General features: G+C 49.7%; 1 protein-coding gene across 4 annotated transcripts in view; it reads left to right on the top strand.

Moving 5' to 3' along the window:
* LOC147084963 (transcription factor MafK-like) overlaps positions 1-22,291 on the top strand; it is a 105,733-nt gene extending 83,442 nt beyond the window's left edge. For 3 of the 4 annotated variants that reach the window (XM_085979682.1, XM_085979680.1, XM_085979683.1), the window contains exon 3: positions 20,803-22,291. In XM_085979682.1, the coding sequence (XP_085835808.1) occupies positions 20,803-21,210 (408 nt within the window). In that variant the 3' untranslated portion in view covers positions 21,211-22,291. Of the gene's footprint in view, positions 1-13,395; positions 14,039-20,802 lie in introns of those variants that run through there. The other variant, XM_085979681.1, reaches the window with a different exon arrangement.
* The last annotated feature ends 322 nt before the right edge of the window (positions 22,292-22,613 follow it).

Below are 22,613 nucleotides of genomic sequence, written 5' to 3'. Positions count from 1 at the left end.
ACAGTGGAGAGGGAGCTTTACTCTGTATCTAACCCGTGCTGTACCTGCCCTGGGAGTGTTTGATGGGGACAGTGTAGAGGGAGCTTTACTGTGTATCTAACCCGTGCTGTACCTGCCCTGGGAGTGTTTGATGGGACAGTGTAGAGGGAGCTTTACTCTGTATCTAACCCCGTGCTGTACCTGCCCTGGGAGTGTTTGATGGGGACAGTGTAGAGGCAGCTTTCCTCTGTATCTAACCCGTGCTGTACCTGCCCTGGGAGTGTTTGATGGGACAGTGTAGAGGGAGCTTTACTCTGTATCTAACCCCGTGCTGTACCTGCCCTGGGAGTGTTTGATGGGACAGTGTAGAGGGAGCTTTACTCTGTATCTAACCCGTGCTGTACCTGCCCTGGGAGTGTTTGATGGTACAGTGTAGAGGGATCTTTACTCCGTATCTAACCCGTGCTGTACCTGCCCTGGGAGTGTCTGATGGGACAGTGTAGAGGGAGCTTTACTTTGTATCTAGCCCGTGCTGTACCTGCACTGGGAGTGTTTGATGGGACAGTGCAGAGGGAGCTTTACTCTGTATCTAACCCGTGCTGTACCTGCACTGGGAGTGTTTGATGGGAGAGTGTAGAGTGAGCTTTACTCTGTATCTAACCCTTGCTGTACCTGCCCTGGGAGTGTTTGATGGGACAGTGTAGAGGGAGCTTTACTCTGTATCTAACCGGAGCTGTACCTGCCCTTGGAGTGTTTGATGGGACAGTGTCGAAGGAGCTTTACTCTGTATCTAACCCGTGCTGTACCTGCCCTGGGAGTGTTTGATGGGACAGTGTAGAGGGAGCTTTACTCTGTATCTAACCGGAGCTGTACCTGCCCTTGGAGTGTTTGATGGGACAGTGTAGAAGGAGCTTTACTCTGTATCTAACCTGTGCTGTACCTGCCCTGGGAGTGTCTGATGGGACAGTGTCGAGGGAGCTTTACTCTGTATCTAACCCGTGCCGTACCTGCCCTGGGAGTGTTTGATGGGACAGTGTAGAGGGAGCTTTACTGTGTATCTAACCCATGCTGTACCTGCCATGGAAGTGTTTCACATGACAGTGCAGAGGGAGATTTACTCTGTCCCATCAAAAACTCCCAGGGCAGTTAAAGCATGGGTTAGATACAGTGTAGAGGGAGCTTTACTCTGTATCTAACCCGTGCTATGCCTGCCCTGCGAGTGTTTGATGGGACAGTGTCGAGGGAGCTTTGCTCGGACCCTAACCCGTGCAGTACCTCCCCTGGGAGTGTTTGATGGGACCGTATAGAGGGCGATTTACTCTGTATCAAGCCCATGCTGTACTCGTCGTTTGTGTTTGATGGGACCGTATAGAGGGAGATTTACTCCGTATCTAACCTGTGCTGTTCCAGTCCTGGGAGTGTTTGATGGGACAGTGTAGAGGGAGCTTTACTCTGTATCTAACCTGTGCTGTACCTGCCCTGGGAGTGTTTGATGGGGACAGTGTAGAGGGAGCTTTACTCTGTATCTAACCCCGTGCTGTACCTGCCCTGGGAGTGTTTGATGGGACAGTGTAGATGGCGCTTTACTCTGTATCTAACCCCGTGCTGTACCTGCCCTGGGACTGTTTGATGGGACAGTGTAGAAGGAGCTTTACCCTGTATTTAACCTATGCTGTACCTGCCCTTGGAGTGTTTGATGGGACAGTGTAGAGGGAGCTTTACTCTGTATCTAACCCGTGCTGTACCTGCCCTGGGAGTGTTTGATGTGACAGTGTAGAGGGAGCTTTACTCTGTATCTAACCTGTGCTGTACCTGCGCTGGGAGTGTTTGATGGGACAGTGTAGAGGGAGCTTCACTCTGTATCTAACCCGTGCTGTACCTGCGCTGGGAGTGTTTGATGGGACAGTGCAGAGGAAGCTTTACTCTGTATCTAACCCATGTAGTACCAGCCCTGCGAGTGTTTGATGGTACAGTATAGAGGGATCTTTACTCTGTATCGAACCCCGTGCTGTACCTGCTCCTGAGTGTGTGTAATGGGACACTGTAGAGGGATCTTTATTTTGTATCTAACCCATGCTGTACTTGCCCTGGGAATGTTTGACGGGACAGTGTAGAGGGAGATTTACTCTGTATCTAACCCGTGCTGTACCTGCACTGGGAGTGTTTGATGGGAGAGTGTAGAGTGAGCTTTACTCTGTATCTAACCCGTGCTGTACCTGCCCTGGGAGTGTTTGATGGGACAGTGTCGAAGGAGCTTTACTCTGTATCTAACCCGTGCTGTACCTGCCCTGGGAGTGTTTGATGGGACAGTGTAGAGGGAGCTTTACTCTGTATCTAACCGGAGCTGTACCTGCCCTTGGAGTGTTTGATGGGACAGTGTAGAAGGAGCTTTACCCTGTATTTAACCCATGCTGTACCTGCCCTGGGAGTGTTTGATGGGACAGTGTAGATGGCGCTTTACTATGTATCTAACCCCGTGCTGTTCCTGTCCTGGGAGTGTTTGGTTGGACAGTGTCGAGGGAGCTTTACTCTGTATCTAACCTGTGCTGTACCTGCCCTGGGAGTGTCTGATGGGACAGTGTAGAGGGAGCTTTACTGTGTATCTAACCCATGCTGTACCTGCCATGGAAGTGTTTCACGTGACAGTGCAGAGGGAGATTTACTCTGTCCCATCAAAAACTCCCAGGGCAGTTAAAGCATGGGTTAGATACAGTGTAGAGGGAGCTTTACTCTGTATCTAACCCGTGCTATGCCTGCCCTGCGAGTGTTTGATGGGACAGTGTAGAGGGAGCTTTGCTCGGACCCTAACCCGTGCAGTACCTCCCCTGGGAGTGTTTGATGGGACAGTGTAGACGGTGCTTTACTCTGTATCAAGCCCATGCTGTACTCGTCGTTTGTGTTTGATGGGACCGTATAGAGGGAGATTTACTCCGTATCTAACCTGTGCTGTTCCGGTCCTGGGAGTGTTTGATGGGACAGTGTAGAGGGAGCTTTACTCTGTATCTAACCCGTGCTGTACCTGCCCTGGGACTGTTTGATGTGACAGTGTAGAGGGAGCTTTACTCTGTATCTAACCCGTGCTGTACCTGCACTGGGAGTGTTTGATGGGACAGTGCAGAGGAAGCTTTACTCTGTATCTAACCCATGTAGTACCAGCCCTGCGAGTGTTTGATGGTACAGTATAGAGGGATCTTTACTCTGTATCGAACCCCGTGCTGTACCTGCTCCTGAGTGTGTGTAATGGGACACTGTAGAGGGATCTTTATTTTGTATCTAACCCATGCTGTACTTGCCCTGGGAGTGTTTGATTGGACAGTGTAGAAGGAGCTTTACTCTGTATCTAACCTGTGCTGTACCTGCCCTGGGAGTGTTTGATGTGGACAGTGTAGAGGGAGCTTTACTCTGTATCTAACCCCGTGCTGTACCTGCCCTGGGAGTGTTTGATGGGACAGTGTAGATGGCGCTTTACTCTGTATCTAACCCCGTGCTGTACCTGCCCTGGGACTGTTTGATGGGACAGTGTAGAAGGAGCTTTACCCTGTATTTAACCTATGCTGTACCTGCCCTTGGAGTGTTTGATGGGACAGTGTAGAGGGAGCTTTACTCTGTATCTAACCCGTGCTGTACCTGCCCTGGGAGTGTTTGATGTGACAGTGTAGAGGGAGCTTTACTCTGTATCTAACCTGTGCTGTACCTGCGCTGGGAGTGTTTGATGGGACAGTGTAGAGGGAGCTTCACTCTGTATCTAACCCGTGCTGTACCTGCGCTGGGAGTGTTTGATGGGACAGTGCAGAGGAAGCTTTACTCTGTATCTAACCCATGTAGTACCAGCCCTGCGAGTGTTTGATGGTACAGTATAGAGGGATCTTTACTCTGTATCGAACCCCGTGCTGTACCTGCTCCTGAGTGTGTGTAATGGGACACTGTAGAGGGATCTTTATTTTGTATCTAACCCATGCTGTACTTGCCCTGGGAATGTTTGACGGGACAGTGTAGAGGGAGATTTACTCTGTATCTAACCCGTGCTGTACCTGCACTGGGAGTGTTTGATGGGAGAGTGTAGAGTGAGCTTTACTCTGTATCTAACCCGTGCTGTACCTGCCCTGGGAGTGTTTGATGGGACAGTGTCGAAGGAGCTTTACTCTGTATCTAACCCGTGCTGTACCTGCCCTGGGAGTGTTTGATGGGACAGTGTAGAGGGAGCTTTACTCTGTATCTAACCGGAGCTGTACCTGCCCTTGGAGTGTTTGATGGGACAGTGTAGAAGGAGCTTTACCCTGTATTTAACCCATGCTGTACCTGCCCTGGGAGTGTTTGATGGGACAGTGTAGATGGCGCTTTACTATGTATCTAACCCCGTGCTGTTCCTGTCCTGGGAGTGTTTGGTTGGACAGTGTCGAGGGAGCTTTACTCTGTATCTAACCTGTGCTGTACCTGCCCTGGGAGTGTCTGATGGGACAGTGTAGAGGGAGCTTTACTGTGTATCTAACCCATGCTGTACCTGCCATGGAAGTGTTTCACGTGACAGTGCAGAGGGAGATTTACTCTGTCCCATCAAAAACTCCCAGGGCAGTTAAAGCATGGGTTAGATACAGTGTAGAGGGAGCTTTACTCTGTATCTAACCCGTGCTATGCCTGCCCTGCGAGTGTTTGATGGGACAGTGTAGAGGGAGCTTTGCTCGGACCCTAACCCGTGCAGTACCTCCCCTGGGAGTGTTTGATGGGACAGTGTAGACGGTGCTTTACTCTGTATCAAGCCCATGCTGTACTCGTCGTTTGTGTTTGATGGGACCGTATAGAGGGAGATTTACTCCGTATCTAACCTGTGCTGTTCCGGTCCTGGGAGTGTTTGATGGGACAGTGTAGAGGGAGCTTTACTCTGTATCTAACCCGTGCTGTACCTGCCCTGGGACTGTTTGATGTGACAGTGTAGAGGGAGCTTTACTCTGTATCTAACCCGTGCTGTACCTGCACTGGGAGTGTTTGATGGGACAGTGCAGAGGAAGCTTTACTCTGTATCTAACCCATGTAGTACCAGCCCTGCGAGTGTTTGATGGTACAGTATAGAGGGATCTTTACTCTGTATCGAACCCCGTGCTGTACCTGCTCCTGAGTGTGTGTAATGGGACACTGTAGAGGGATCTTTATTTTGTATCTAACCCATGCTGTACTTGCCCTGGGAGTGTTTGATTGGACAGTGTAGAAGGAGCTTTACTCTGTATCTAACCCGTGCTGTACGTGCCATGTTTGTGTTTGATGGGACAGTGTAGAGGGATCTTAACTCTTTATCTCACCCATGCTTAACCTGCCCTGAGAGTATTTGGGCGGACTGTGTACGGGGATCTTTACTCTGTATCTAACCCGTGCTGTACCTGCCCTGGGAGTGTTTGATGGGACAGTGTAGAGGGAGCTTTACTCTGTATCTAACCTGTGCTGTACCTGCCCTGGGAGTGTTTGATTGGACAGTGTAGAGGGAGCTTTACTCTGTATCTAACCCGTGCTGTACCTGCCCTGGGAGTGTTTGATGGGACAGTGTAGAGGGAGCTTTACTGTGTATCTAACCCATGCTGTACCTGCCATGGAAGTGTTTCACGTGACAGTGTAGAGGGAGCTTTACTCTGTATCTAACCCCGTACTGTACCTGCCCTGGGAGTGTTTGATGGGACAGTGTAGAGAGCGCTTTGCTCTGCATCGAACCCGTGCTGTACCTGCCCTGGGAGTGTTTGATGGGACAGTGTAGAGAGCGCTTTGCTCTGCATCGAACCCGTGCTGTACCTGCCCTGGGAGTGTTTGATGGGACAGTGTAGTGGGAGCTTAACCCTGTATCTAACCCATACTGTACCTGCCCTGGGAGTGTTTGATGGGACAGTGTAGAGGGAGCTTTATTCTGTATATAACCCGTGCTGTACCTGCCCTGGGTGTGTTTGATGGGACAATGTAGAGGGAGCTTTATTCTGTATATAACCCGTGCTGTACCTGCCCTGGGAGTGTTTGATGGGACAGTGTAGAGGGAGCTTTATTCTGTATCTAACTTGTGCTGTACCTGCCCTGGGAGTGTTTGAAGGTACATTATAGAGGGAGTTTAATTTTGTATCTAACCCATGCTGTACCTGCCCTGGGAGTGTCTGATGGGACAGTGTAGAGGGAACTTTAGTCTGTATCTAACCCGTGCTGTACCTGCCCTGGGAGTGTTTGATGGGACAGCGTAGAGGGAGCTTTACTCTGTATCTAACCTGTGCTGTACCTGCCCTGGGGGTGTTTGATGGGGACTGTTGTGTCGGTACCTTTCTACCTAGACACAATTTAGGACTCAGAACTCAGAGATTCAAACATGAAGTGCTTTATTGGAAGGAAAGGAAGTTCTGGAAAGTTCCGAACAAAGAGAGCTAAACTTAACCGAGAGAACACCCAACCATTTATCTCCTGTGACAGCGCCACCACAGGTGGGAGGAGAACACACAATAGAACACACAATACATAACATTTCCTCCCCTCTTAAATGGAAGGTCCACATTATTCCTCAACAGGTAAGTTACTTTCAATGCACTCAACGAACCTAGGGTAGAGGTAGACTGCCTCAAACCCTGACTTTACCCTGGGGTTTATTCTGCCCCAGTCTTGTGGGTAAGTCACTAAGCCTACAGATCCAAGCGTCTTGGAGGCCGCCGCTCTCTGACAGGATACCGGCGGTCATCGCTGGCTTCCACAGCAGTAGGCATTGACACAGGCCTGGATGGAGAAGGTGCCTGTGTCAGTTGAAAGTCAGGAGTTTGCACAGGTGGAACAGTCTCTTTGACTTCCTGTGTTGGAGAAGAGCACTGTGGCAAAGGATGCTGGTTTGCGGTATCATTCGGAAACAGTTCAGGCCAACCAGCCGTTGGAGCCTCTGTGGCTGTCTCTGCTCCTAGCAACAGTTGATCTGTGTGTCTTCTCCAGACGACGTCCTCAGCAGTCTCAATCGTGTAAGACACTGGGCCCGTCTGCATGATCACCGTAGCAGGAACCCATTTCGGTCCAGTGTTGTAGTTTCGAGCTAGGACGTGCTCTCCAGGGTGAAACCGTCTCTCCTTGGCTCTTTTCTCTCTCTTTTCAACTTGAGCTTGTTGTTGACGATGGACAACCTGCTCTGCCCTTGGAGGTTTGAGTAAGTCAAAACTTGTCCGCAACTGCCTCTTCATCATGAGCGAAGTGGGGGAAGTTTTGGTTGTGGCATGCAGCTCGTTCCTGTAGGACAACAGGAAGCTGTTCAGACGTTGGTGGATGGAGCCCTGACCTTGCGATGCCTTCAAGGCATGCTTCAAAGTTTGCACGAACCTTTCTGCCTGGCCATTAGTTGAGGGATGATAGGGCGCAGACCTGATGTGTTGGACACCATTCACATGCAGGAAGGTTGCAAACTCCTGTGATACAAATTGTGGACTGTTAAATCTGTGAGTTGTTCAAGTAATTAATACTCAGACTTAATCAGTAACAATAAAACAGGTCTTTACTGGTTGGAGGTAGGGACTACACGTAGGTTTTTACTTCATGCCCACAGGCGGGAACTGAGGGGAGATCAGTACCCACAGTACTATTTATACCCCTATGGCCAGGAGTGGTACTGCGTATCACTACGCCCTACAAGTAGTGCAGTCCTGTCCATAGGTTCAAAGTAGCACACATATTACATACACAACATTCCTCCCTTCCTAGCTTTACAGTCATCTCCCCATTTAACATAACGTAATAACATATATACATATATAACTTCAGGTTTACATAACAGAATAACATAGATACATAGATAACTTCATGTCAAAACAGATCACAGATTCAGTCTCTGCGGAAAACAGTTCACAGATTCAATCTCTGTGGTGTAGTCGGTTCACGTTGCTGGAGTGACTCATTCAATAGTCCTTCCATGGATTTAACAGTTTGAACTTCCAAACTGAATTGGCTCCGTTCGGAGGGACCACGTGTGTGATCTGGTAGAGGTAATAATGGTTCAGATGGGTCATCTTCTGTTTCGACTTTTCCTTTTCTGCTTCTTGGAGACTCTCTGGGCTCCACTGTCAGCTGCCAGCTGCATGCGCAGTTCCTCCTTCTCTTCCTCCTTTTTCCGTAGTAGAGCCACCTTCTCCCGATGTTCCGTAGACTTTCGGTGCTCCTCCATGATTTCTGTATGGTGGGAGTCGAAGTTACAAGTTGGGCAGGACAGGACATAGTAATATTCGGTGTCGTCCTGATCTAGGCCAGCGAGAGGGTCTTCTATTTCCTCCATACCCAGCTGGGCGTTAGCCAGCTTTTGTTCCAAGTCCAGACATCTTTCCTGAAGAGACTTCTTCATGCGTACCTCTTCATCCAGCTTTTTCTGGGCTTTCAGCAAGTCGTTTACTAATGACCTCATTTGAGATTTTACTACTTCAACTTCTTTTGGAGATTGATTGATCGGACTATTCAATCCCTCTACCGGAGCAGCTGTTTCAGCGGTCTGTTGTTCTACGTTGACGTGAGTCAGCGTACTTTTGGCATCCAAGGGCTGCTCTGTTGCAGTCATCTCAGTCTGTGTTGCCACCTCAGCTCTTCCAATAACCTTTGAGAGCTCCGAACCCCTTTTGTTTGAATATTGAAGTTCGTGTTCAAGTTTTTCCCATTTCAGAGTCCTGTCCTTCAGCATATGCAGGAGTTGGCTGACCGTTAACTCCTCTGACATCAGACGTTTTGTGTGCTCCTGCTCCATTTTCTCCATCAGCTGCTTCTGTTGTCTTTCCAGATTCTCCAACTCTATATCAAAGAACTCTTTTGTTGCATTCAACTCTTGCTCAAAACGGCGAAGCATTTGTTCTAATTGCTGTTGTAGTTTGAAATGGAGTTGAGTTCGAGCCCGGTGTCCCTCAGAAATGGGCACATCAGTAGACTTGCCAGACTCAGAATCCACAGTTAAACTATGTTGTTGTTGCTCAGTGGAATTCTGTGCTGAAACTTTGTCTTTTGCACCTGAGTTGGGCTTACCATCATCCGTTCCAGAGTCTGGGCCGACTATCTTCACCGAGTTCGCACTCGTTATTGTTTGTAGGAAATGCCAGTCCATATTCATTTTCCTAATCCACTCCCGTCCTAGTAGTGGAGGACCTCCTTCAGATATCACATATAAGTCCATTATTTGACTGTCTTCGCCCTTGTGGACCACTGCAACCTCTATTTTCCCGATGGGGTACACTCTTTGCCCCGTGTATGTTTCCAATATAATCCCCGTATACTGTAGGGGAATATGTTGGAATAACTTTCCGTAATCTTTCTTATTTATGACCGTCAATGCCGATCCAGTGTCCAATTCCAGTTTTACTTGGACTCCTTCTATCTGAAGAGTGACCCAAATTGTCTGGAGGTCTGCACCCTTACCAGCGTTGAGTACTCTTAAGCTAGCCAGTTCATTACTGCTAGCGTCTGAATCGGACTCCTGTTCGGTCACCTTGTGTACCTTTGCGTATTTTCCTTGCGGTGACTTCTTGTTGCTAGTCTTCTTCGCTGACCTGCATACTCTAGCTATATGTCCAAGCCTACCACAAGTTCTACATTCTTGGTTTTTAAACCAACACTGGTTCTGATCATGCGTTGTCTTTCCACAACGATAACATTTGCCAGAACTCACACCCAATTTGTGTGCACTGAGCTCCGGTGACCGTAGCTGCATTACTGCCGTGCCTCTCGCTGCGGCTTCGTGTGCTGCTGCCATAGTGACCGCCTTCTCAAGCGTCAGCTCATTCTCCTCGAGCAGTCGCTTTTGTGTATCCTGTTTAAATAAACCACACACAAATTTGTCTCGTAGTGCATCTGTCAGTCCCGTTCCAAACTGGCAATATTTCGCTACTTTACGCAATTCCAGCAAATATTCAGCATTGCTTTCATGCTGTAGCTGCCTTCTGTCGTAAAATTTAAATCGTTCCGCTAGCATCAGCGGCGTGGGGTTTAGATGATCTTTCAGGACAGTAACAATCTCATCGAACGTCTTATCCGCCAGTTCATCTGGTGATAACAGGTGTTTCAATTGCCCATATGTCTTCGCACCCATTAAATTTAATAATGTTAGAGCTTTATCTTGGTCACGAATTTTATTGGCCTTACAATAATTTTTTACTCTTTCAACATATATGGCCCAATCTTCGAGGTCACTATCAAAGGTGCTAATATTCCTGTGTTTAGGCATTGTAGATTTGCAATTTCTCAGATTTTATTTTCTTTACTTGTTATCAAAGATGGTGGCTTCCCGCTCTTGCCGTCGTCCTCCGCCCACAAAATGGCGGTTTTCCCGCGCTTGGCGGTCTTCACCCGTCCCCCGACGCCGTCTCCCTTCAGCCCCCGAGTGCGGCCCTTATCTTCGCTGCGATCGCCCGAGTGCGGCCCTTATCAGCGGATGCGATCGCTGGATCGCGAAGCGGCTCTCGGCTCTTATCAGGAGATGCGATCGCTCTGTTGAAACGCCTCCCGCTCGAAGCGGCTCTCGCGCCCTATTCCTCCAGCTCCCCCAGCCCCGTTCGTGCGGCCAACGCGGTCGACTGCCTGTCGCATCGCTGCCCGGCTCAGACAACGGCTTACCCACCACCAAGCTGGAGAAGAAGCTGACGGTCGCCGATGGAGGCTCCGAGGTCAGGATGTCTTCCAGTGGGGTGGAGAGGGTGGAAACCTCTCTGCAACGTCCTGGCTGTGGACGAAGCTGCCGTGGAGTGACTGCCGCAGGGTCCGAATCAGACTCGTCGCCAGTGTTAAATCTGTGAGTTGTTCAAGTAATTAATACTCAGACTTAATCAGTAACAATAAAACAGGTCTTTACTGGTTGGAGGTAGGGACTACACGTAGGTCTTTACTTCATGCCCACAGGCGGGAACTGAGGGGAGATCAGTACCCACAGTACTATTTATACCCCTATGGCCAGGAGTGGTACTGCATATCACTACGCCCTACAAGTAGTGCAGTCCTGTCCATAGGTTCAAAGTAGCACACATATTACATACACAACATGGACCATTGTCACTTACGAGTTGTTCCGGTGAGCCATAACGGCTGAACATCTCACCAAGTTTCTCAATTGTTTTCTCTGCCGTGGTAGACCTCATCACAGCGACCTCCGGCCACTTGCTACGAGCATCCACAACCACCATAAACATCTTCCCTTCAAAAGGACCGGCGAAGTCCACATGTACTTGCTGCCACACTTCTGCAGGCCCAGCCCAGGGGTGTAGGGTTGCCAGCTGTGGAACATTCCGGACCCTTTGACATGGGGAACATGTTTTGGCTTTCTCCTCAATATTCCCATCGAGACCTGGCCTCCAGAAGTAGCTTCTTGCCATTTCCTTCATCCGAACCATCCCATTGTGGCCTGTATGAAGTTGTTGCAGTATAGGTTCCCTCAGAGGTGGCGGAATGATGACACGGCGTCCCCAAAGAAGACAACCTGCCTGGACGGAGAGCTCATTTCTTTTTGAAACGTAAGGTTTCAAACTAGGAGAATCTCCTATCGCTCTCCCTCGAATGACATCTTCCATTACCTCAGACAGGACTGGATCGTTGCGGGTGTACCTTCGCACCTGAACTGCAGTGACAGGTGCTCCCTCCACTTGTCTAAAGTAGAAGATGTCTATCTGACGAGGCTCTGGGGGAGTAACAGGCAAGGGTAGCCTCGAGAGACCATCTGCGTTGCCGTGCAAGTCTGATTTGCGATATTTGATGTCGTATGTGTGTCCTGACAACAGTAAAGCCCACCTTTGCATCCTGCTTGCAGCGAGAGACGGAATTCTGGTGTGGGGCCCGAAGATTGAAGTCAATGGACGGTGGTCCGTCAGGAGTGTGAACCTTCTCCCAAACAGGTACTGATGAAATTTTCGAATTCCAAAAACGATTCCCAAGGCCTCGCGCTCGATCTGCGCATAGTTACTCTCGGCCTTGTTCAAGGTGCGTGATGTGAAGGCGATAGGTTTCTCTTCACCCGAAGCCATGATGTGGGATATGACTGCTCCCACACCATATGGTGATGCATCACATGCTAGCTGCACTGGTAGCTTTGGGTCGAAGTGTGTCAGGACCTCCGATTTCAGCAATGCTTTCTTTGCTTGGGCGAAAGCTTCGTTGCACAGTTCAGTCCATTTCCATATTTTGCCTTGACATAGCAACTGATGTAACGGCTTCAGCAATGTTGCGAAGTCTGGAATAAACTTCCCATAGTAGTTAAGTAGCCCCAGAAATGAACGTAACTGGCTCACATTCTGGGGTGCTGGGGCCTCCACGATCGCCTTGACCTTTGGCGGCGCCTTATGCAAGCCAGTAGCGTCAATCACATGCCCCAGGTACTCAACTGAAGACTGAAAGAATTCACATTTGTCTTTACGAACTCTGAGTCCGTACTCTTTCAGTCGTTGTAGTGTCGCATCCAAGTTCAGAAGATGATCCTCCTCATTTGTCCCAGTGACAAGGATGTCGTCCAGGTAGCACTGGACTCCTGGCAGTCCACTCAAAATCTGATCCATTGCCCTTTGGAATAGAGCAGGGGCCGACGTAATTCCAAACGGAAGGCGGCAGTACCTGTATAGCCCCTTGTGTGTCACAATTGTCAGCAGCTCCTTTGATTTGTCATCGACATGCATTTGTAGATAAGCCTGGCATAAGTCTATTTTGCTGAACTTTTGCCCTCCGGCCAGGCCCGTAAAAAGATCATCAATGAGGGGAAGAGGGTACTGTTCCACAGACAGCACCGGGTTAATAGTCACTTTAAAATCCCCGCAGATTCGAACAGATCCATCCTTTTTCAGGACAGGAACAATGGGTGTGGCCCATTTGCTCACGCTCACAGGCTCCAGGACTCCATTCTCGACTAAGGCCTCCAAGTTAGCCTCAACTTTTGGCCTAATTGCATAGGGTACAGGTCGGGCTTTGTGAAACTTCGGTTTGCTGTCAGGTTTAATGTCCAGTCTCACGCTGATCTTTTTCATGCTCCCAAGTTCCCCATTAAAGAGTTCTGCATGTTTGTTTAACACTGCAGTCAGACCTGACTCCCCTTTTGACATCATGCGGACTGCAGGCCAGTCCAGCGTGATTTTCTCTAGCCACGCACGTCCCAGTAGCGATGGGTAATTTCCCTTTACCACATATAGTGGCAGTTTTGCAGTCTGTCTGTTCAATTTAACTGTCACCTCAATGACGCCTCTCATGGCCACAGGTTCGCCGGTATACGTCTTTAGCAGAATGTTTGTTGGCTGAAGGGTAAGATGCTTTAGCATTTTGTTGTAGACAGTGTCTGAAACAAGGGACACAGCCGCGCCTGTGTCCACCTCCATCCGCACTGATTGTCCCTCCACCAGTGGTGACACCCAGTAGCCATTTGAACCACCTGCAACCGTCAGTATGTGCACCTCTTCCTCCTCAGAGGTGTCGCTCCCCTCTGTTTTGCTTGTTCCATCATACTGCACTGAATGAACACTCTTTTTCCTCTCTTGTCCAAATACAGACATTTTGCTTCCCAGCTCTGTCTGTTCTTTTTTTACCTCTACAGGCACGTTCAATGTGACCCTTTTTGCCACAATTTCGGCACCAGCAGTCATTAGCGTGATGGCCCGTTTTCCCACAACGGTAACATGTGCCGTTCCGCGCACCTTTAGGCTCAGACGACACCTTGTGAACTCTCCCTGTTGAACTCAACTGGTGAGCCTCCTTTTCCGCCATCTCCATGGAGACACTAACTTCAATGGCCTTTTCAAGAGTAAGGTTGTCCTCAGTAAGAAGGCGCTTCAGTGTGGCTGCATTTTGCAGACCACACACAAGTCTGTCTCTAATGGTGTCCTCCAGCACCTCCTTGAACTCGCAGTGTTCTGACAACCTTTTTAAAGCAGCAATAAACATCGTCACTGATTCCTCCTCCTCTTGATTCCATTTGTGAAATCTAAATCTCTCAGCAATAACCAGAGGTTTTGGTGAAAAATGTGCTCCAAGAATTTCCACTAGTTGCTTATATGTTTTAGTTCCTGGCTTATCTGGCTGCATGAGGCTGCGAAGTAAATTGAAAGTCTTCGGCCCGATTACACTCAAAAAGGTAGGCATGACCTTTTCATTTGCCACCGCATTCGCCAATACAAAATAGTCAAAACGTTCCGTATATGCGCTCCATTGCTCCACATTTTCATCAAAATCACCGATGTTTCCTAATATAGTAGCCATCTCACGTTTCAAATTAAATTTTCTGTTTACTCACTGCACCCGTAACGTACGCAGATTCATCCGCTCCTCGTTGCCACTTGTTGTGTCGGTACCTTTCTACCTAGACACAATTTAGGACTCAGAACTCAGAGATTCAAACATGAAGTGCTTTATTGGAAGGAAAGGAAGTTCTGGAAAGTTCCGAACAAAGAGAGCTAAACTTAACCGAGAGAATACCCAACCATTTATCTCCTGTGACAGCGCCACCACAGGTGGGAGAGGAACACACAATAAAACACACAATACATAACAGGGACAGTGTAGCGGGAGCTTTACTCTGTAACTAATTTGTGCTGTACCTGCCCTGGGAGTGTTTGATGAGACTGTATAGTTTGAGGATTGACACAGGGCTACAGGGAGAGAGAGGGGCAGTGGGATTCGTTTGGGGATTGATACAGGGCATTGGGGTGAGTGCGGGGCAGTGGGTTTAGTTTGGGATTGATACAGGGCTATGGGGAGAGAGTTGGGCATTTGGATTAGTTTGGGATTGATACAGGGCTACGGGGAGAGAACGGGGCAGTGGGATTAGTTTGGGATTGATACAGGGCTATGGGGAGAGAGCAGGGCAGTGGGATTGGTTTGGGTTTAATACAGGGCTATGGGGAAAGAGCGGGGTAGTGGGATTGGTTTGGGTTTTATACAGGGCTATGGGGAGAGCGCAGGGCAGTGGGATTAGTTTCAGATTTGATACAGGGCTATTGGGAGAGAGCAGGACAGTGGGACTAGTTTGGGGATTGTTACAGGGCTATGGGAAGAAAGTAGGTCAGTGGGATTTATACAGGGCTATGGGAAGAGAGCAGGGCTGTGAGATTGATACAGGTCTTTGGGGAGAGAGCGGGGCAGTGGGATTAATTTGGGGATTGATACAGGGCTACGGGGAGAGAGCGAGGCAGTGAGATTAGTTTGGGGATTGATACAGGGCTATGTGGAGAGAGCGAGGCAGTGGGATTAGTTTGGGATTGATACAGGGCTATGGGGAGAGCGCGGGGCAGTGGGATCAGTTTGGTTATTGATACAGGGCTATGGGGAGAGAGCGGGGCAGTGGGATTAGTTTGGGGATTGATACAGGGCTATGGGGACTGAGTGGGGCAGTGGGATTAGTTTGGGGATTGATACAGGGCTATGGGGAGAGAGTGGGGCAGTGGGATTAGTTTGGGGATTGATACAGGGCTATGGGGACTGAGTGGGGCAGTGGGATTAGTTTGGGGATTGATACAGGGCTATGGGGAGAGAGTGGGGCAGTGGGATTAGTTTGGGGATTGATACAGGGCTATGGGGACTGAGTGGGGCAGTGGGATTAGTTTGGGATTGATACAGGGCTATGGGGAGAGAGTGGGGCAATGGGATTAGTTTGGGATTGATACAGGGCTATGGGGAGAGAGCGGGGCAGTGGGATTCGTTTGGGGATTGATACAGGGCTATGGGGAGAGAGCAGGGCAGTGGGATTAGTTTGGGATTGATATGGGGAGAGAGCGGGGCAGTGGGATTAGTTTGGGATTGATATGGGGAGAGAGCGGGGCAGTGGGATTAGTTTGGGATTGATACAGGGCTATGGGGAGAGAGCGGGGCAGTGGGATTAGTTTGGGATTGATACAGGGCTATGGGGAGAGCGCGGGGCAGTGGGATTAGTTTGGGATTGATACAGGGCTATGGACAGACTGCGGGGCAGTGGGATTAGTTTTGGATTGATACATGGCCATGGGGAGAGAGCAGGGCAGTGGGATTAGTTTTGGTTTGATACAGGGCTATGGGCAGAGAGCGGGGCAGTGGGATTAGTTTGGGGATTGATACAGGGCTATGGACAGACTGCGGGGCAGTGGGATTAGTTTTGGATTGATACATGGCCATGGGGAGAGAGCAGGGCAGTGGGATTAGTTTTGGTTTGATACAGGGCTATGGGCAGAGAGCGGGGCAGTGGGATTAGTTTGGGGTTTGATACAGGGCTATGGGGAGAGAGCAGGTGGCAATGGGATTAGGTTGGGATCGAAACAGGGCTATGGGGAGAGAGGGGGGCAGTGGGATTAGTTTGGGGATTGATACAGGGCTATGAGGAGAGAGCGGGGCAGTGGGGTTAGTTTGAGGATTGATGCCGGGCTATGGGGAGAGAGCGGGGTAGTGGGATCTGTGGGGTGAGAGCGGGGATATGATATAATTGGGATTATGGAAGCATGGCTCCAGGGTGACCAAGGCTGGGAATTCAACATCCAGGGGTATTGAATATTCAGGAAGGACAGGAAAAAAGGAAAAGGAGGTGGGGTAGCATTGCTGGTTAAAGAGGTGATTAACACAATAGTAAGAAAGGATATTAGCTCGGATGATGTGGAATCTGTATGGGCAGAGCTGAGAAATACCAAGGGGCAGAAAACGTTAGTGGGAGTGGTATACAGACCCCCAAACAGAGAGGCTGAGGTTGGGGATGGCATTAAAAGGGAAATTAGAGATGCGTTCAATAAGGGCACAGCAGTTATCATGGGTGACTTTAATCTACATATAGATTGGGCTAACCAAATTAGTAATAATACTGTGGAGGAGGAATTCCTGGAGTGTATACGGGATGGTTTCCTGGACCAATATGTTGAGGAACCAACTAGAGATCAGGCCATCTTAGGCTGGGTTTTATGTAATGAGAAAGGATTAATTAGCAATCTTGTTGTGCGAGTCCCCTTGGGGAGGAGCGATCATAATATGATAGAATTCTTCATTAAGATGGAGAGTGAAGTAGATGACTCAGAGACTAGGGTCCTAAATTTAAATAAAGGAAACTATGATGGTATGAGGCACGAGTTGGCTAGGATGGATTGGGGAACGTTACTTATAGGGTTGACGGTGGATCGGCAATGGCAAACATTTAAAGATCGCATGGATGAACTACAGAATTTGTTCATCCCTGTTTGGCATAAAAATAAAATAAAAAAGGTGGCTCAACCGTGGCTAACAAGGGAAATTAGGGATAGCATAAGATCGAAGGAGAGGACATATAATTTGGCCAGAAAAACCAGCAAACCTGAGGATTGGGAGCAGTTTAGGATTCAACAAAGGAGGACAAAGGGATTAATTAAGAGGGGGAAAATAGAGTATGAGAGTAAGCTTGCTGGGAACATAAAAACTGACTGTAAAAGCTTTTATAGATATGTGAAGAGAAAAAGATTGGTAAAGTCAAGCGTAGGTCCCTTGCAGTCAGAATCAGGGGAATTTATAATGGGGAACAAAGAAATGGCTGACCAATTAAATACATACTTTGGTTCTGTCTTCACAAAGGAGGACACAAATAACCTCCCAGAGATGTCAGGGAACATAGGGTCTGATGAAAGGGAGGAACTGAAAGAAATCAGTATTTGTAGGGAAATGGTGTTTGGGAAATTGATGGGACTGAAGGCCGATAAATCACCAGGGCCTGATAATCTACATCCTAGGGTACTTAAGGAAGTGGCCCTAGAAATAGTAGATGCATTGCTGGTCATTTTCCAAAATTCTATAGACTTTGGAACAGTTCCCATGGATTGGAGGGTAGCTAATGTTACCCCACTATTCAAAAAAGGTGGTAGAGAGAAAACAGGGAATTACAGACCGGTAAGCCTGACATCGGTAGTGGGGAAAATGCTAGAGTCCATTATAAAAGATGTAATAGCAGAGCACTTGGAAAACAGTGACAGGATCGGACAAAGTCAACATGGATTTACAAAAAGTAAATCATGCTTGACTAATCTACTGGAATTTTTTGAGGATGCAACTGGTAGAATAGATAAGGGAGAACCAGTGGATGTGGTGTATTTGGACTTTCAGAAGGCTTTCGATAAGGTCCCGCATAAGAGATTAGCGTGCAAAGTTAAAGCACATGGAATTGGGTAAGCTACTGACTTGGATAGAGAACTGGTTGGCAGACAGGAAGCAAAGAGTTGGAATAAACGGGTCTTTTTCCGAGTGGCAGGCAGTGACTAGTGGGGTACTGCAGGGATCGGTCCTAGGACCCCAGCTATTCACAATATATATAAATGATCTAGACAAGGGAACTAGATGTAATATCTCCAAGTTTGCAGACGACACAAAGCTGGGTGGGCGTGTGTGCTGTGAGGAGGATGCCGAGAAACTACAGGATGATTTGGACAGGTTGGGTGATTGGGCAGAAGCATGGCAGATGCAGTATAATGTGGATAAATGAGAGGTTATCCACTTTGGTGGCAAAAACAGGAAGGCTGATTATTATCTGAATGGCAATAGATTGGGAAAAGGGGAAGTGCAACGAGACCTGGGTGTCCTTGTGCACCAGTCGCTGAAGGTAAGCATGCAGGTGCAGCAGGCGGTTAAGAAATCAAATGGTATGTTGGCCTTCATAGCGAGAGGGTTCGAGTACAGGAACAAGGATGTCTTGCTGCAGTTGTACAGGGCCTTGGTGAGACCACATCTTGACTATTGTGTGCAGTTTTGGTCGCCTTATCTGAGGAAGGATGTTCTTGCCATGGAGGGAGTGCAGCGAAGATTCACCAGACTGATACCTGGGATGGCAGGAATGACGTATGAGGAGAGATTGGGTTGATTGGGCTTATACTCACTGGAGTTTAGAAGATTGAGAGGGGATCTTATTGAAACGTACAAAATTCTAACAGGACTAGACAGACTAGATGCAGGAAGGATGTTCCCGATGGCGGGGAGTCCAGAACCAGTGGTCACAGTCTAAGGATAAGGGGTAAGCCATTTAGGACAGAGATGAGGAGGAATTTCTTCACCCAGAGAGTGGTGAACCTGTGGAATTCTCTACCATCGAAGGCAGTGGAGGCCAATTCATTAAATATATTCAAGAAGGTGTTAGATATATTTCTTAAGGCTAAAGGGATCAAGGGATATGGGGAGAAAGCAGGGACAGGGTACTGAATTTGGATGATCAGCCATGATCTCATTAAATGGCAGAGCAGGCTCGAGGGGCCGAATGGCCGACTTCTGCTCCTATCTTCTATGTTTCTATGGCAATGGGATTAGTTTAGGGATTGATACAGGACTATGGGGATAGAGCGGGGCAATGGGATTAGTTTAGGGATTGATACAGGACTATGGGGATAGAGCGGGGCAATGGGATTAGTTTAGGGATTGATACAGGACTATGGGGATAGAGCGGGGCAATGGGATTAGTTTAGGGATTGATACAGGACTATGGGGATAGAGCGGGGCAATGGGATTAGTTTAGGGATTGATACAGGACTATGGGGAGTGAGCGGGGCAATGGGATTAGTTTAGGGATTGATACAGGGCTATGGGGATAGAGCGGGGCAATGGGATTAGTTTAGGGATTGATACAGGGCATTGGGGAGTGAGCGGGGCAGTGGGATTAGTTTGGGGTTTGATACAGGACTATGGGGAGTGAGCGGGGCAGTGGGATTAGTTTGGGGATTGATACAGGACTATGGGGAGAGCGAGGGGCAGTGGGATTAGTTTAGGGATTGATACAGGACTATGGGGATAGAGCGGGGCAATGGGATTAGTTTAGGGATTGATACAGGGCTATGGGGAGAGCGGGGCAATGGGATTAGTTTGGGGATTGATACAGGGCTATGGGGAGAGCGAGGGGCAGTGGGATTAGTTTAGGGATTGATACAGGACTATGGGGATAGAGCGGGGCAATGGGATTAGTTTAGGGATTGATACAGGGCTATGGGGATAGAGCGGGGCAATGGGATTAGTTTAGGGATTGATACAGGGCTATGGGGATAGAGCGGGGCAATGGGATTAGTTTAGGGATTGATACAGGACTATGGGGAGAGAGCAGGGCAGTGGGATTAGTTTGGGGTTTGATACAGGGCTATGGGGAGAGAGCGGGGTGGTGGGATTAGATTGGGGATTGATACAGGACTATGGGGAGAGAGCAGGGCAGTGGGATTAGTTTGGGGTTTGATACAGGGCTATGGGGAGAGAGCGGGACGGTGGGATTAGATTGGGGATTGATACAGGACTATGGGGAGAGAGCAGGGCAGTGGGATTAGTTTGGGGTTTGATACAGGGCTATGGGGAGAGAGCGGGGCAGTGGGATTAGTTTGGGGATTGATACAGGGCTATGGGGAGAGTGCGGGGCAGTGGGATTAATTTGGGGATCGATGCAGGGCTATGGGGAGAGTGTGGGGCAGTGGGATTAGTTTGGGGATCGATGCCGGGCTGTCGGGCAAGAGCGGGGCAGTGGGATTAGTTTGGGGATCGATGCAGGGCTATGGGGAGAGTGCGGGGCAGTGGGATTAGCTTGGGGATCGATGCCGGGCTATGGGGCGAGAGCGGGGCAGTGGGATTAGTTTGGGGATCGATGCAGGGCTATGGGGAGGGATTGAATGCTCTCTGTAAACACACACAGGCTTATTAAATGGCATCTGTTCTGTATAAACAAGCATGGCAATTACACTGGAACGACCGCGCCACACGCTTGGACAGATCACGTGCACACACGTGGACAGATCACACGCACACATGTGGACAGATCATGCATGCACACACGTGGACAGATCACGCGCGCACACGTGGACAGATCATGCACGCACACACGTCGACAGATCATGCATGCACACACGTGGACAGATCACGCGCGCACACACCGCCAGCTGATGTCTGCTTCTGTCCTCCCAGGCAAAGAAGGAGTCGGGCTCCACCGCCCTGAGCGATGAAGAGCTGATCCAGCTGACGGTGCGGGACCTGAACCAGCACCTGCGCGGCCTGTCGAAGGAGGAGGTAGCCCGCCTGAAGCAGCGCCGCCGCACCCTGAAGAACCGGGGCTACGCGGCCAGCTGCCGGGAGAAGCGGGTGTCGCAGCGGGACGACCTGGAGCAGCAGCGCACGGCCCTGGCGGCCGAGGTGGACGGCCTGGCCCGGGAGAACTCCAGCATGAAGGGGGAGCTGGACTCGCTGCGGGCCCGCTACCTCGCCCTGCAGACCTTCGCCCGCTCGGTGGGCAGGGGGCCGCTGGTGCCCACCCGCGTGGCCACCACCGGGGTCATCACCATCGTCAAGTCGGAGCCTCGCAAGGCGGACGTGTGATCGGGGTGCACCGGGGAGGGGCCAAGGGGGGCTGGGTTCGGGCCATTGGGGGAAGGGGCCACTTCAGGGCGGGGGTCTTAGACATGGTGTGGGTTAATGAGGTTGGGTGGGGCCCCGTTGGGAGGGGAAAACACTGGCTGTCGTATCTGGGTACCCCCATTCTCCTCGATGCCTGATTCCTGGGATGAAGGGGTTGTCTAATGAAGAAAGGTTGGGCCTATACTCATTGGAGTTTGGAAGAACGAGAGGGGATCTGACTGAAACATATAAGGTTCTGAAGGGGCTTGACAGGGTTAGATGTTTCCCCAGTCGTGGGGGAATCTAGAACTAAGGAGTAGCCTCAGAATAAGGGGGCACCCTTTTAAATTGGAAATGAGGCGGAATTTCTTCTCAGAGGGTCGTGAATCTTTGCAATTCTCTTCCCCAGAGTGCTGCGGAGGCTGGGTCATTGAATATATTGAAGGTGGAGATAGATTTTGAACAGTAAGGGAGTGAAGGGTTATGGGGAGCGGGCAGGAAGCGGAGTTGAGGCCAAGATCAGATCGGCCATGATCTTATTGAATGGCGGAGCAGGCTCGAGGGGCCGAATGACCGACTCCTGCTCCGACCTCTTATGTTCATCCTGAGCCGCAGCCGTTGCGAGACTCTTGTGTTGAGCCGCAGCCCGTCCCGGCGGTATTAGACGGGGGGGTAGCTAGCGAGGCCCGAAACCCGTAGTGACCTGGCGTGTCCCCAGCCCCAGCAGGAGTCATTGGGTCGGGAGCCCACCAGGTTGAATCATCCCTCCTAACTCCAGCGACACCACCACCACCGCCTTCACACCCGGGCTGACTCGGAGCAGAGTAGGAGGGCGCGGAGTCCGGTTTCCACAGGCTTCTGTTAACATTTGTACCAAGGAATCGATTTTGCTTTTGTTTTCTTCCACTCTCGTGGGCAGTTTTTCCACCCCCCGCAGATTCGGTGTGTTTGGACCTTTTTGTACATGTTCTGTGATTTTTGTCATGAACTCAATTTGTTACTCAGCCGAGGGGCTGATCGCTGTGTAAATATACCGAGTGATAATAAAGCCTCCTGTTGCTCAGTTCTTTCATTCACCAGCACGTCAAACACTCCCAGGGCAGGTACAGCACGGGGTTAGATACAGAGTAAAGCTCCCTCTACACTGTCCCGTCAAACACTCCCAGGACAGGTACAGCACGGGTTAGATACGGTAAAGCTCCCTCGACACTGTCCCCATCAAACACTCCCAGGGCAGGTACAGCACGGGTTAGATACAGAGTAAAGCTCCCTCTACACTGTCCCATCAAACACTCCCAGGGCAGGTACAGCACGGGTTAGATACAGAGTAAAGCTCCCTCTACACTGTCCCATCAAACACTCCCAGGGCAGGTACAGCACGGGTT

The sequence above is a fragment of the Somniosus microcephalus genome, unplaced genomic scaffold (genome assembly GCF_052327205.1).
Source record: "Somniosus microcephalus isolate GS21.2 unplaced genomic scaffold, FLI_Smic_1.0 unresolved_chr9, whole genome shotgun sequence".
NCBI lineage: Eukaryota > Metazoa > Chordata > Chondrichthyes > Squaliformes > Somniosidae > Somniosus > Somniosus microcephalus.
Note: the sequence above shows the minus strand (reverse complement) of the source record. Positions and strands in the feature narration are given on the sequence as shown.